This window comes from Rhipicephalus microplus, chromosome 2, assembly GCF_043290135.1.
Source record: "Rhipicephalus microplus isolate Deutch F79 chromosome 2, USDA_Rmic, whole genome shotgun sequence".
NCBI lineage: Eukaryota > Metazoa > Arthropoda > Arachnida > Ixodida > Ixodidae > Rhipicephalus > Rhipicephalus microplus.
Window position 1 is genome coordinate 281,145,538 of NC_134701.1, and position 16,115 is coordinate 281,161,652.

The window sequence follows — 16,115 nt, forward strand, 5'->3', positions numbered from 1 at the left end:
TGGCTTCATCACGACATAGTGCGAAAACCGACATTATGCGAACGTCGCGCGCACGGTGTTGTCTTAAAATGAGCTGTCCGAGAAATTATAAGCACTTGTAGTCTTTAACCTACTGCCCTCCAAAAATAAATACCTAATTAGGATAGCCCAGACCAAAGGTTGAGAACACTTCGAATGAATATCCATTAAACATTGTGCGTTCTTATTTTCTTCCCTACCTGAGAGAAAAAGATAGCGCTTGACCAAGCACTGCAGGCGATTAAATGCCTTAATACATTTGTTGTAGACTTCAGCAGAATAAAACGTAATTGTGCAATTCTGAGCAGCCGTTACTTATTTGCGACTGCAATTCGCCAGTGCATATCATGAAATAGAGGTGTGCTCAGCAAAATATCGAAATGTGGTTGTACTTCCCGCCTATTCCATAACGTATCATTCCAAGCAGTAAACTTTCGTGGTCTGTTCAAACTCCAGGACACATATTTTCACAAAATTTGTAAGTTACCTTGCCCCAACTATTTTACAAACAATGTACTGGATTGTTTTTGAGAGTTGTGACAATAAAGTGTCTCCACGCTCAGCATTCAAAGGTGTCTGAAGCAGTTAAAGCGTTCTCCACGATGCATTTTGTCCGCTAAGGCTCAAGACTGTAATGTAATCATGTGCCATAAATTTTGAGAGTTATTGATGTTTTCCTTCGTCGACACAGCTGACAGGAGTGCTTTTATATGAAAGTTCTTGTCAGAGAGTGCATACCTAATCCCAGACGATGTTTTCGGTGCCAGACGTACGGCCACGGATCTTTGAGTTGCCGAGGATGGCCAACGTGTGCAAAATGCGGTGAGCATGAACACTCCTCTGATGACTGTGACAACCCACCCCACTGTGCGAACTGCGATGGTGAACACCCTTCCTACTCCATGCCCTGCATGGAAAAAGCAAAATGACATTATAACTTTCATGTTCAAAGAAAATGTATCGTTCAAGGAAGCGCGAAAGCGGTTCTCAATATTACAGCACACTACATATGCCGGTGTGACACGCGAGGGGGCAGTGTCACAACGGCCAGTGGCTTCCACTCAGACATGGCGCAGGGATGCAGCGGCTAAGCCGTGGGCCCCCCAGGCGGATGCAGCATCTGCTGCTGCTCTGCCCTCAACTAAAAACCAACAGGCTAGCGGTTCAGCGGCCTCTTCTCGCGAGTAGAGGCTGAAAGAATAGTCTGCGCACACTGTGCGTTCATCCAGCGTCTCCAGCGAGGTGATGGATACATCACCAGCCACTTCGACACCGGTGGTGTCGAAGAGCGGCACCGCTCCCTTGAGCGTGTTCTAAATAAGGCGTCGCATTTCCTACGCCAGCATTGGACGGCAGAAAATCTTGAAAACTTTAAACAAGTGAAGTCCGAGGGCAGGCGCACTCGTCGTAGTGCTAAAAGAGATAGCTGGGTGAACTATCTATTGAGTATCAACTCAAACGCACAACAAGTAAAAGTGTGGGATAGGCTAAGAAAACTGTCAGATCAGCAGTTCAACGCTCCACCTTTTGTTGACAACACAGGCAACAGCCTTGAAGACCAGGCAGATGCACTTGGTGAACATTTTGAGCGCATGTCTAGCTCTTCAAACTACTCAGCAAGTTTCCGTAAATAGAAGGAAATATCAGAAAAGAAACCACTTAACCGTAAGCCTAATAGAAATGAACCGTACAATCGTCCCTTTGGCATGGCTGAGTTTATGGCGTCTTTGAACGCTTGTCACAACTCTTCTCCGGGAGCCGATAAAATCATGTACACAATAATAAAACATCTACATCCCAATGGGCAAATGGTGCTTTTGAGTCTCTACAACAAGATCTGGACCGCCGGTGTATTCCTTTAGCATGGAAAGAGGCTATATTGTAATCCCCGTCCTGAAACAGGGCAAAGAACCATCTTGTGCAGCAAGTTACCGGCCCATAGCCCTGACAAGCTGTCTTTGTAAGCTATTCGAAACGATGATAAACCACCGGCTCTTGTACTTTCTCGAAACTAATGGGCTACTTGGTATGCATCAGTACTGTTTCAGACAGGGCCGCTCCACAACAGACCATCTCGTGCGTATTGAGGCCTACATTCGGGATGCCTTCATCCACAAGCAATTTTTTCTCTGCGTGTTTCTTGATATGGAGAAGGCATATGACACTACTTGGCGATTTGGAAGCTTGCGAGACATCTCAGAATTTGGTATTCGAAGCAACACGTTAAGCGTTACAAAAAGCTACCTATGTGATCGCACCTTCCACGTCAGAATATGCAATGCTCTGTCTAAACCATTTAACCAAGAGACTGGTGTACCGCAGGGCGGAGTACTAAGCTGTACCCTTTTCATAGTAAAAATGACCTCTCTATGGTCATTCATTCCAAAAAACATGTTTTATTCAGTCTACGTTGATGATGTTTTGATAGGCTTTAGATCCTGTAACATTGCAGCATGTGAGCGGCAGATACAGTTAGGTCTCAATAAGCTGTCAACTTGGGTCAATGAGAATAGGCTTTAAACCCTCAGAAAAGCTCCTGCGTCCTTTTCTAAAAAAAAAGAGAGGCCTATTTCGTCGCCTTCATGTTCATATACAAGGGCACTACATTCCCTTGAACAAGGAAAAAAAGTTTTTAGGTGTGATCTTAGACTTTAAGCTGACTTTTATATCCCAAATAAAATACCTGAAAAACAAATGTCTTAAAAGCATGAATATTCTTAAAATACTGTCACACGCGGCATGGGTCAGTGATAGAGAATGTCTCATAAAACTTTACAAAAGTCTAATACGCACATGCTTAGACTATGGCTATGTGACTTACCATTCTGCCGCTCCAAGTGCTTTGAAAATGCCCGATCCAGTTCATAATCTTGGTATCTGGCTGGCTACTGGAGAATTCAGGAGAAGTCCAGTAAAGAGCCTTTATGTGGAATGTGACGAATGGTCGCTCCACTCGCAAAAGTCATAATTAAGCTTTACGTACTTTCTTAAAATACTGTCCGATCCACAGCATCCCACTTGAACCACTCTAAATGATGTGAGCTAAGCCACGCTGTATGCACACCGACCTGCAGTGGGACAACAGTTCTCATTACGGGTGAGAAACCGAAGTGAAGAAATGAATGTCCCCCTTCAGCATGTTTTACTGCCCCCTGCGAGCCTGTTGCCACCATGGCAGTGGCAGGTATCTGAGTGTGACAGGTCTTTTGTGGAGGCAACAAAGCACGCCCCAGAAATACACATACAAATGCACTACCGAGGACTAAAGTCTAAGTACTCCTGCCCTGAATTTTTCACAGACGCATCAAAATCCAACGCGGGCGTGTCCTATGCCACTGTGGGTCCATCGTTTTCGGAATGCGAGAGGTTGCACCCGCAGACGAGTATTTTTACAGCTGCGGCATATGCACTCCTTCCTGCTGTTAGGTATATTTATAGTATGAAGCTCCAAAAGACGGTTATCTATACAGACTCGCTTAGTGCTGTCAAAGCTTTGAAATCACTAAAGACAGAAAAAAATTCAATTCTTGTCCAACTCGTTTCAGCTCTGTGCAAAGCGTATATATCTAGCAGAAGAAGAAGGAAGAAAGTTTAAGCGGAAAGACAGGGAGATTAGCCAGTTCTTAGACCCGCTGGTTACCCTGTGCTGGAGAAAGGGGTGAGGGGAATCAAAGATGTTAAAAAGAAATGTTGTGAAGAGAGAGAGAAATTACAAAAAATTGCGACAGAGGAAAGACATCAAAGAGTATAAGACACTTAGGTCTGTCTCTGAGGCCAGTTGTCCGCAAAATTCAAAGCCTTCTGGGCTGAGGATGGGCTCGGCCACTGAACCAGAATCCTTTGTTCCGACAAAGGCCGATCGTCCAGTCTATCCAGAGCTTCAGTGAGTTCGTCTTTGCGCGTTGAAATGGGTGAACTCACACAGAATGTGCGCGATGGTTTCTTCGCAGCTGCAGTAAGTGCATGTAGAAGACAGGGAGGTTAGCCAGTTCTTAGACCGGCTGGCTACGCTGTGCTGGGGAAAGGGGTGAGGGGAATATATATGTTGTTCTAGCAGAACAACATGTATTAATATGTTTGGTTCCTGGCCATAGGGGCATTGAAGGCAATGTGCTTGCCAACAGAATGGCTACTGCCATAGGAACGGAATCTAGAAACCTTTCTATAGGTCTTCCTGCCTTAGATCTTAAAACATTTGTACGTAGAAAGGTGAGAACTACTGGCACCGACTGTGGGATACTAAGGCTTCGAACTAACTTCACTTAATCAAACCACAGATAAGAAAATGACCTCCTTGGAGTAAAGTGCGACGCGCTGCGGTCACGCTCTGCCGACTAAGAATAGGTTATACATACGATGCGCACACTCTCCAGCTCCTTGGCAATGATCCTCCTATCTGTGGTAAGTGTGGCGAGACACTAACAGTCCTTAACACATTATTGGAATGCTGGAGACTTGACACACAAAGAAGAAAGTACTTTTCCCTGGCGTATAAACAGAATATACCACAACACCCAGGGCTATTTCTCGGCTCAGACCCCTTAATTCATACAAGCTCGATTTTAGGCTTTTTAAACGAATCTCAAACAATGCCCCAACAGTGCCGTAGCTCAGCCTCTCAGGAGAGGCTGCTGCTGCGGTAGTTTTAAGAGGCACATGTCTCGAAGCCTTTGAGGTTAAGCAAGGGCCCTGTTGAGGCATTAGTCTTACCTTAATTATTAATTATTTAAAATTTCAAGAATTACACTGCCAATTATATTGGGGATCATTACGTAACGTAATACGTAATGTAGTATGACGTAACGTAGTGACGTTTCATATTCGCAACACAATACATATGATGCAGCGATAACGGGCAAAATCAGCGTCCGGCGTACACACACGGCTGAATAGTGTTTTTATATATGAAGCCGCCGACTTCAGGTGACATGACTGATTGAACACCAGTGAGAACTGCTCAACATGAGTTAAAGTTCAACGAGAGGCAAGGTTGCCGTTAGGCAGATTTGAAAAGGAGCCAGAACTCAATAAAAGTATTGCCAATGGTAGTGATAACGCACAATGTAAAAGCCATACTTGTAGCCAAATAGAGGTGTACTTAAACTCATTTATACGCGTTGGAAATAACAGTGCAGTTGGTGCAGAAGTTCCACACAATGAACAACTCTTTATCGTATGTGTATCCGTGCGCGTACACGTACAAACGCAAGTGAACATACACAAAGAGAATGCGGTGACCCACATGATGCAAACGTGACAGTCTGAAATGAACAATCGACCAGGAAATCTGTGTTAGGAGTCTTTGCATAAGCCATACACCTTATTGCTCATGACAAAAGCGATTTTGGGGGTCAAAATACCCCAGTCGTGATACAATGATAAGCATTATTTATAGGCATGGTCTGCGAGGTAACTACAATGTCGATATAAACTACGAAGCACGGATATTTTTAATGTGATAGTAATTATATGGACACTCTTGGCTGAATTTTGCCACCGGCGTCGTCGTCGGCGTCACTCGCCGTATATTCATAGGTACATATATATATGAATATGCAAGAAAACGTTTCAAAAAAATACTCCGGCGCGCGGAATCAAACTTAGGACCTCTGAAACGTGTCTGTGACGCGTTAACCACTAAGCCACGGAGCAGCCCGTCCCTTAAGGATCAAACGGCAAGCTATTTATATTTATGACTTACCGCTGGGGATGGGCATCTTGGAGGGGGGGACTACCGTGTTTTCAGCATTACCAGCAAGATGGCGCAATGAGCACGCGGCGGCGCGTGCTCTCATCTCCCACGCGTAGTGTGCCCGCAGAGTGTGGGGGTAGGCGTAAAGCCCCTCGACGCTCACTCCCGCGCCCTTATCTCGCGGTGGTGAGGATCGTACTTCTCGGCTGGCCTTAAACTTTCACCGGAACGGAACGACTCTGTTGTAGGTACCGGGCGCACAAAGGTCACTGTAATCGTTGCACAATCTTCGTTTGTGAAAACAGCGCACTTTTCAGACACAGCGAAGTAACAACTGCGGTGGTTATTCGCGTTCATCTGTACCTGTGAGTACGTTTCGTGCGTTATTTGTGCGTGAGAAACGCGGGGAACGCTTCGATCTGCTTGCCATCCTGCGTGTGACCTTCCAATTTGTTGCTATCGCGTTCATTGCTTCGCCTTTGCGTCAAAGCTGTGGCGCGTGTGTGTGTGTGCGTGTGTGTGTGTGTGCGTGCGTGTGTGTGCGCGTGTGCGAGCGTGTGTGCGTGCGCGTGTGGAGGCTTCACACGGCAAACTTTTGTATGATATTGCAGTGTGAAAGCAGGGGAAATGCAAGCTTCACATCAAGCATTCCTGTAATATCAATGTCAAATGAAACCGCGACACCAGCAAGCCATCGAGATGCTATAGTGCGTGCCCTCCACTTATCACCTCGGACAGGCACTCATATGTGCAGAGCTGCCAAACAATGCGCACGCCTGCCAATTGTGATAACTGGACGCCGCGCACTGTGGTATCGCGAAAGCTTGCCGCTGTTCGGGTTTCGTTTGACGCTCAGCATGACGTAACACTAATGACTAACCCTAGCGACTTTTGTATGCAAAACCAGTAAACACGGATATAAAAGCTTCCTACTTTATCAGGCGGCAACGAGTTCTTGACAATGCAAACCATTACGTGCATGAAGACAACGCAAAAATCTTCAGGAAAGCATACTCAAGCTACACATGAAAACGTCTTTATTTTCATCAGTCAGTGAACAAGTGCTTGCAGCAAAAGCATTTGTCAACAGAAATAATTCAACTGAGCCAGCTCAATCCTAAATTCTTTCGAAGCACTTCTTTGCTATGTTGCATTTCCCATGGACCGTGCGGCAAGTGGGCAGAAACATTAAGTATAAAACAACTCTCGCACATGAAAACAACATGCACTGACAGCAGGTCACCGACAAATGGTCAGCATGGTAGGCACAGATGGCTTTGTACACAGTGTCTTTGTATTGGTGAAGAATTCACTTCTCGCTTCACTGCTAAGGCTTCCAAGATCAGAGAACAACTGCAGGAAAACTGGGGCCACAGATCAGAACCAAAAAGTGTAGCCAGAACACGTCGCATGGTTTTGGGATCCCTGTCATTCTTGAATATATATAGTTGAGCACTGCAGTTGCTACTATGGCACTGCACAAGTTGTGCATCAAGGTAACTACCACGATGAGCAGGATAAACTTTAAAGGTCTAAAATCACGAAAAAGAAAACGATTAATTTCCATTCCGTTTATTTGAATGACAGTAGAATCTGCAAGCAAAGACGCTCCTAAATACTTTCAGTGAATACTAGTAATAAAAATGATTAAAGCAGCAGTTAAATGCCTAGCGATGAGAACGTGTAGTATACTCTTGTTGCCCAGTGGTTTCTTCCTAGATGCCTAAATACAAGCAAAGATTGACTTTCTTATCACGGGAATGCTTTTATGTTATGCTCATTGCATAAACGTTCTTCGGAGAGGCGGCCCGAAGAATTTCTGTGGCCCCCTTTCAAATAAACACAGAATGAAAGTTTCACATATACATAACGAACTCTTGCATAAGCTAAATGGAGTAGCAGTAACTCCGATAGACACTTTGGACACGGTAAATGATACAGGTACGCACTACCAAAGGAATACACGCTGCAGCACCTTCAGCAGAAATCGTCAGAAGCCATAACTAAAATAAATTTTGGCTGCCGACAAGGCGTATCACAGGACACAGAACAAACATGGAAGAGGCGTGAATTAAAACCTCCCAAAAACACTGACAATCGCCTATATGTCAAACAATTTTTTTCAGCAGCAAACACCATTGTTCAGCGGTGGGTCCAGGACGTTGACTTGAAAACACGAAGCCAGTCACATTTGTTTGGTGGGACGAGCACACCGTTCGGATTTTATTATTTTTAGAATATTCTTCGAAAGCCCGGGCACCACTAAAACCCGAAATTAACGCCGTACAGCCAATGGGAATTCAGATTTGCGTTGATCGCTTGGTGATCAGCTGGTTCAAACTCGCAGCCCATACAACGAGCCGGATGGCACAGCGATGCGAAAAGAAGCCCAATGTCACGGGCTCTACATTGGCTAAAATATGCCATTCTAACCGCCCGTAACCTGAACAAGGTCCTTGCTTTCTTGTACTCTCTTTGCCTTCCTCGGAGCTGCCTACATGGCATTTCTGACCTCTGTGCTGTTTGCTATGTTACGGTAGCCTGTCTCTAAAACTAATCAAAGCGTAGATAAAAACACGCGTACAAACGTTCGCAAGGACTACTCACTGTTCATATATGCACACATATATAAACAACATGACATGACAGCATCGCAAAGAGAGCAAAGAGTACAGGGTGTGGGTGTGGACGGGATGGATGTGATGATGGTCGTTCGCGTGATGCGTGTGCCTTCCCGATGCGGTGGTGCAGGTTCCTGTGACGGTGACGGCCCGGTGCAAGGTCAACCGCGGAGCTGTACGGTGCTGTGCTGCTGTTGGGGCGGCGGCTGGTCCCTTGTCGTGGCTTGGGCCAGGCGGTGGCCAAGCCGTCATCAGCCCGTAAACGTCGACGCTGCGGTGTCCGTCAGGTAATCCCACAACCGCCACAAGGTCGGGCCCATGTCCAGAAGCTTCCAGGCGGCCAGGGCGAACAGCACGTTGGTCGCCTGCTTCACCACGTACAGCCTGCGCGCGAAACTGACCGATTGGCTTCTAGTAGGCTTTCACCTTCTTTAGCTAGAAGTCATCAGAGAGCTACTTCATTTGAAGCACTAGCTCACCATTCACATTTCTGTGAACCTATCACTTCATCAATAGCGCATTCGGCCAAGGCACACGACTATAGTTCCTTCATTTTCTTTAATAAATAGTGTGCCTGTAAGTTTTTTTACAAGCGGAAAGGCTGTCTGTAAAGCTGTGGTTCGTAACAGAGCACGCACATGCGCAATAATTTCTCGAGAACCATGAAGGAACCCAAATTAAAAATGTGCTGCTTTTTAGAACGCAGTGTTCAAGCATAACAGTGCAACAGGGAGGCTTCAGATACTGTAAAAGTAATTTTTGTTCTTAATAGTAAATACGCTGAAAACATATATACTATCAAGCAATCATTTTAATTTGGGGGCGAAGCTTCTAAAGCCGTGAGTCTGTCCCACCTAGATGTGGACAGACAGACAGACAGACAGACAGACAGACAGACAGACAGACAGACAGACAGACAGACAGACAGACAGACAGACAGACAGACAGACAGAGACAGACAGACAGAGACAGACAGACAGACAGAGACAGACAGACAGACAGACAGACAGACAGACAGAGACAGACAGAGACAGACAGAGACAGACAGAGACAGACAGAGACAGACAGAGACAGACAGAGACAGACAGACAGACAGACAGACAGACAGAGACAGACAGAGACAGACAGACAGACAGACAGATGGTCAATTCACGGTTTACGACAAAACCCTCCGAGGCTTCGCCCCACTCATCATCAGTCACTCTTCCGTGAATTTGCTGTGATTTTTTGATGACGGGCGTGTTGAAGGGAAATCCCAGCAGATACCACACACATTGCATACAACATACTGTTCATAGCGTGCTTAATTCGGATAACCTTGAGCAAGATGGAAAACTGGGCTAGTTGGTGAGCATTCATCGTGGTTAACAGCGCAAAACACCCGGACAGGAGCGATAGAAGGACACGGTACAGCGCTGCCTGTTAACCACGATGCGCTGTTAACCACGATGAATGCTCACCAACTAGCCCAGTTTTCCATCTTGCTCACAGCGCTGTACCGTGTCCTTCTATCGCTCCTGTCCGGGTGTTTTGCGCTGTTAACCTCGGATAACCTGGATGCTCGTTTTAGGGGCGAAGCTCCTTTTAGTTTGTTCTGCGTCAGGCGTAACCGGAGGTGTCTCTCAAACAGTAAATAGATGGCGCTGTCTGATCAAATTTCTCGCCTCATTTCTTAGATGGCATTGGTCCAGTAGAAGTGCGTGCAATGGGACGGACAAATGAATGGAAGCATAGACGGACGGACGGATCTACGGACAGACGGATGGATGCTTCACCTTACTCATCATCATTCACTCAGTGGATACGCTGCGATTTTTTAACACGAAGCAGCTCTTTGATTAGCCTGTGTAATGCTGTCCTCCCGTGCATCCGTATGAACGCGCAGCGACGCGCTTTCCTCGCCGCAGGTGTTAGAGCGGTGCCAAGTAGGTCAGCCGCAGCTGCGCGTTGACGCCACGCTCCCCTCGCAGTGCACGCTGACGCCACACTCTTTCTCGCCTGCCGCCTCGTCCGTTCACCCGCAACACCTGCCGCGACCGCCACTCGCTACACTGCCGACTCACCAGTGACCGGTTCAGGCGCACCAAACCTGACGCGCGTCTAATGTAAGCGTTGAAATATGTCTGTACGTGTTACCTTTCTCTTGCTTATACACAGTGGTATTTAGAGCGCTTAAACAGACAAAAAACGAAAGACAGATGTATATGGACGAGCGCTCACTTCAAAGTGCTTCACCCTCTCCTCCACCACTCACAACGCGACGCTGGAGAGGACGCCGGAAAACGACGCTCCTTCGCCCGCCAACACATCCGCCGAAGCGATAAGGCCTAACACAATCGTCGCCGGCGTTGCGCCACTGTGGTTGCGCGGTTCAGCGACGCCGATCGCGTTCGCAAATAGAGACGTTGCACCTGCAACACCACAGCACTCGCGTTAGCGCCGTTCAACCCGTGACGCCACCTGTGAGCAGCGCTGGTGGTTCGTATCCCATCGGGTTTCAATTGGGGAAGATGGTGTGAATTTTTTTTTTCCAAATATGTAGCCTCACCTTTGGAAGTTCCGATTTTTGACCTTGGAGTGGTCCTCCTTGAGGAGGATGTCCCTGGCACCGATAGCGTAGTGGTAGAAAAATGGTCTCCATTCTAACGTGCTCACGTCGAAGTTGAAGATCTGCATTGAAAAGTGTACGGGCTCAAAGGTGATTACCTCATTGGCGTATATAGTGAGTGCTCGTTTGAACACTTGTTGTCAATGTCAGCATCAAACATGCCTGCTTTTATTGAGGCAGCGTCTCTATGCGTCCTACGGAGGCCATGAAAACGTAGATTCATTTGAAGAACGTTAAAGTATAAAATCGCCTGGATCGAATTGGGCCGCATTTTTGTCATCGCGGCCAGATCACGCACAGAAATTTAGATTTTGGGAAGATTTTCTTGACAGCCGCACAAACGTAAGAACTGGTTGTAATCTGGTAGTCTCCCGGTAAATCCGGGAGGCTCGGTAAGTACAACAAATTTGGTATGTACTTCCAACTTTTCAAATTATCGGATTATTTTAATATACACTAGGGACGTATCGTATCGGATGTGATTATTTCGGCAGCATTTTGTATATGTATCTCAAATACGTCATGCCCAAATATCTCGTGTCATATCTCGATAGAATGTCAATATATTTTTGCCCAGCCATGCATAGAGATTACAAACCTTCTTTTCTTCCTCGGAGAGGTCGTTGTAAATGGCCATCATGTTGTTCGTCTCAAACTTCCACTGATGCGTTGTGAAGTAGCCGAGGGCCTCCAGGAGGAGCTCGAGCTTGTAGTATGTTTTGACTAGCCTTCAAGGAGGGGACACCAACAAAGAAAAATCAACAAAAGTGTTTCGTTCAGGCAAATAAAACAATACGCGCATTGTACGGACTCACTCTTTATACATGACCGACTTACAAATTACACAACCAATTACGCCATTACGAAAAAAAATATTTTAGGGTATGAAAAAAAGTAAACTTTGGATACGCAAAATAATTTGCGTGTGTTCCGTTGCTACGAGCTACGCCTGACTGAATCATAGAAGACGAAACCCAAAAGGAAATTTTCAGCTGCTGCCGTACGTCATTTAAGTGACACCGCCCCCACATGGTTTAATAATATCTGGCGTTTCTTGTCCCAAAACCATCACACTATTGTGAATGACGCTATTATAGAGGCCTCTGCAAATTTTTACCATCTGGTGTTCTTTATTGAGCGCTGAAATCGCACACTACATGGGCCCCTACAGCATTATGCCTCCATCGAAATGCGACCACCGAAATCAAACCCTCGACCTTCGGGTCAGCAGCCGGGCACCGCGACCACTACACCACCACAGCGGACCTCCAAATTATTTACAGTGCGGCAGCTTAACCCACTCTCATTAAAGCAGCAGAACAAGGCTGGCACAATAGGACAACCTCAATATCTGGTTGCACATGTACTAAACGTGTTGAGCGATCTGCGCGTTTGGCGTGTTAATTACGTGAAGTTTAGATCGTCATCGTCCTCACATACATTTTAGCGATATGAACGGTCTTCAAGTCTATAGTGCGTGGAAGTGAGCATTCACAGGGAGTCGGGCTTGTGCATGAACACGACTCCACAACATCCGAAGACCAACGCCATCATTTGCGTATCCCTGTAAGCTGCAACAAATTGCAGCCTCTGGTATATGACGGCGTGCACACGGAACAGGAATTTCTAAATGTATATCTGGTGACATTCCACAAAGCGCATGTGCTGCTTCCATATACAGGAATCGCGTATCTTTAGAGAACACGAAATTCCGGCTTCTTCCGACCGGTGCCGTGATGTTTATACAAAATCTGAGCTAATGAATTTCAACGAAAATTTCAGGATGAGTGTGTGTGAACGCTACAGGATAAGTGTTTGTGTGAACGCTATGCGGGCTCATTTGGGAAAAACTGATCGGCGTGTCGACGTTACCGACTTCGGAAGAGCATTGTGCTGCTAAGCAAGGCGAACAACAAAAAAAAAAACACTTTAGCAGCGGTGGCTACGTTTGAGCACCCAACTTTACACTAGTTCTGTCCACTTGTGGCTAACAGAGAGCGATACACTTCGCTCATTGAATGAACTGAACTTTTTCCACGCAGAGTATGTATTCACTTAAACCCAGTGTGCTGCGTACGACTGTGATTGATCACTGTGATGGAGGCACTATGATGTTCGACGGGTCGTTCGATGTTCCGCATTCGAGCACCAAGATCAAAAGTTACTTTTTTTTTTATCTAAATGAATACAACCAAAACTAATTGCAAATACATTTAGAGCCTATGATTCTATTCTTTTTATGTCAAAATGACACATGATGGTCCGTATAACAATAAGATATGTATTTACATGCTAACTACAATGTATTGCTGAAGCTTACACGAAGCCGAACATTGCTACAATTTATTTCTCAGAATGTAATATTGAGTCCCTAAAAATTGTGCTTTGCGAATTTGACAGATTGGTAGAGAGTGCATCATAATTAGTGCCTGAATAGGATACACTGAAACTACCACATCTGCAACGGCGAATATTTTGAAGAATGCCGCAACGGCGACAGACCGGGTCTCCTGAAGCCCTAGCCACACGTATTCATACACGTTACAACGCGTCTATCAGCGCGTGCCGTGTACACTCAGCGTCATGTCGGGTTCTTGTGGAAGGAGAAAGCACGCAGCTGCATCGGGCTGCATGCTGGCGCGTTGTAACGCATACGTGTGGTTAGAGCTGAAGTCCGAGTCTAGTGCAAGAACGTGGGAAAAAAAGCACTATTCTAAGCTAAAGGCCATTTAATTCAGTTTCCTCAGCATAATGTACACATCTCAGCCGGGGTCGTGAAGTGGTTCGAACTTCGAGAGTAGTTCTGCTTATTCCTGACTCCCATACAAACAGCTTTTCTAAATAATTCGAATAATTATTTGAAAAACAAAATTCGTTTGGCTTGGATGTCTGTGAGCCTTTCGGCAAAGGACAAGATGCATGCACGTACCACTGCTTCTTTCCGACGCACGCAAGCACGGCATCCCCTATGCATGCCGGCACATAGTGCTGAAGAAACATGGAGGTCCGGTGGATGACGATGTTGCGCCTCAGGTGGACGTCCGGGTATCGGATAGCACTCTTGAAGCTCAGCTCAGTCATCAAGGACTCCTGTATGGCCTTCATGTCCCGCCAGCGGAGCCGTGGGGAGCGCCCGCTGCACGCACATTGAACTACCCGCACATCGGACGGCCTGCGTGCATGCATATGAGGAAAACATTAGCAGAAGCATCAGACGCGAGGGTCAGGAGAGGCCTGAGCTACACCACCCCAACACCCCCGCCCTTACGCGGGTACCCTCTTCAGTCTCCAGGTTTCCTTAGTCATGCACAAGATAAACAGAATATCTACGCAGAATGCATTATTGTTGAGAATGAGAAGCCGCATAGAAGTCGTGTACATTGCTTTCATGAATGCGCAATTTCAGGGGCGACGTCAGGATGTTGTGTGCTTAAAGTTTTGCTACTTCCAAGAATCGCTTCGATGAGTGGTCGATGAGTATGCGCAGACTTGCACGAGTAAGGCAAATAAACTGGAATTCACGCACCCACAAAAATCTGGGTATTCTGAACAGAAGGTTTAAGTTATATGCCACGATGCTGAACCCGTTTCGCAGCTTCAGTTTTCGCTGTCATCTGCTGCAATGTGGGGAAACCCAGCGCTGCTCTCATATGCACCTATACATGCTCCTCCACTGAGATAATAGAGAGTTTTAGTACTGCGGAATGGTGCTACGTACGCATCACGCAAGCGCCTTGCGTTACGTGGCGTCGTTTCCCACTAATCGGCTTTTAGTACGCCGTAGTACCCGCGTACGTAACGAGCGTGAAGCGTGTTGCGCCATCTGGTAGATCAAAATAGAAGCACGTGTTGTTGAGAGCCAATGTGAGCGAATCTAAGTGTTATAGCCAGATTATGGCCATATTTTAAGCCACAGAGCCGGTCTGTGCTTGCCTTCGATGCCGCCATTTTGCAAAACGAGGTCTCGCGCTGTCGCGAACTTGTTCGAGAGCGGCGCGATCAGCTCATACGTACGCACGCACGCGTCTCATGCGTGCGTACGTAGCGGCTGCGTACGTAACGCGATACGTGCGCGTTGCGGTCTGCGCATGCGCACTACGCAGAACGTGGCGTCCTTACGTACGCAATGCCGCCACGTACGCAGCGTACGCAGTACTAAAACTCTCTATTAGATGCGAAGCAGCTCTGACTCACGTGCGTAACGCCGACGCACGTGCATCCGTACGAACGCGCAAAAAAAAAATGTGTTCCCCTCGATGTTGGTGTTCGAGCGGTGCCAAGTAGGTCCCGTCGAAGCTTCACGTTGAAGCCACGCTCCCCTAGCAGTGCGCGCTGACGTCAGTCTTTCCCTCGCCTGCCGCGCGCTCGCCTCAGCGCCCGCAGCTGCCGGCTCGTCCGTTCGCCCGCAACACCTGCCGCGACCGCCGCTGAACTAGCCACGACGATAAGGGTAACGTGCATCGATCTGGTCTTTGCCTACTTCGACGTCGAATGTCTGCAAGAACCTCTCAGCGTGGACTTCACCAACAATAAGGCCATGGTATAGTAAAGGCGAAACGCGCGCCAACTCCAGTCCAGCGCCCGTATTCACTCCGAAAAAAAAAACGACATCTACGAAGTCTTGCCAAACGCTTTAATCAAACTTACGAAACCTAACCCACCTCCCGTGTCGGTGCGTTTCAAACAAACGCTAACTCGAGTAAACACTGCACCGAGTTTCGCTTCAAACCGTTCTTCCAGCCCCCGCGTGGACGCATGTTTTAACCGGGGGAACGCCGTGTGCACCGCTGCTTCTTCGCAACCCATCCGGCTTCCCTTCGGGTAGATGGTTTCATTTCTCCATTTATCGTGACATTATAACTGGTTCACTAGATTTGCGTGGTTTCATCGTATCACCAGTGCTGCTCCGTGTTTTTCAACCACAAAGAGGTAATAACTGAGAACACCCACGTCACGACACATAACTACACGAACTAGGGGTGTGCGGATAGTGAATTTCGGAACTGAATAGTGATAACACCAAATTCAATACGAATACTTTTCGGACAGCAAGACAAGCGTTTTGAAAACGGTCCTTTAACTCTATAATGTTTTAATTGAAAAAAATATTGACAATCTTTCACCAAAAAATACAACTTGAGTAACCTAATATGCAGTAGCGGCATTCTAGTAACGT

At 46.7% G+C, this 16,115-nt stretch overlaps 1 protein-coding gene across 3 annotated transcripts in view; it reads right to left on the minus strand.

Annotated features, from left to right (window-relative positions):
• Positions 1-6,730: 6,730 nt before the first annotated feature.
• The window catches only part of LOC119179800 (putative fatty acyl-CoA reductase CG5065), a 69,223-nt gene continuing 59,838 nt past the window's right edge, over positions 6,731-16,115 (minus strand). For 2 of the 3 annotated variants that reach the window (XM_075882126.1, XM_037430921.2), the window contains exons 9-12: positions 13,869-14,111; positions 11,538-11,667; positions 10,880-11,001; positions 6,731-8,727 (exon numbers count right to left, since the gene is read on the minus strand). In XM_075882126.1, coding sequence (XP_075738241.1) covers positions 8,583-8,727; positions 10,880-11,001; positions 11,538-11,667; positions 13,869-14,111 — 640 coding nt within the window. In that variant the 3' untranslated portion in view covers positions 6,731-8,582. The remainder of the gene's footprint in view (positions 8,728-10,879; positions 11,002-11,537; positions 11,668-13,868; positions 14,112-16,115) is intronic. The other variant, XM_075882127.1, reaches the window with a different exon arrangement.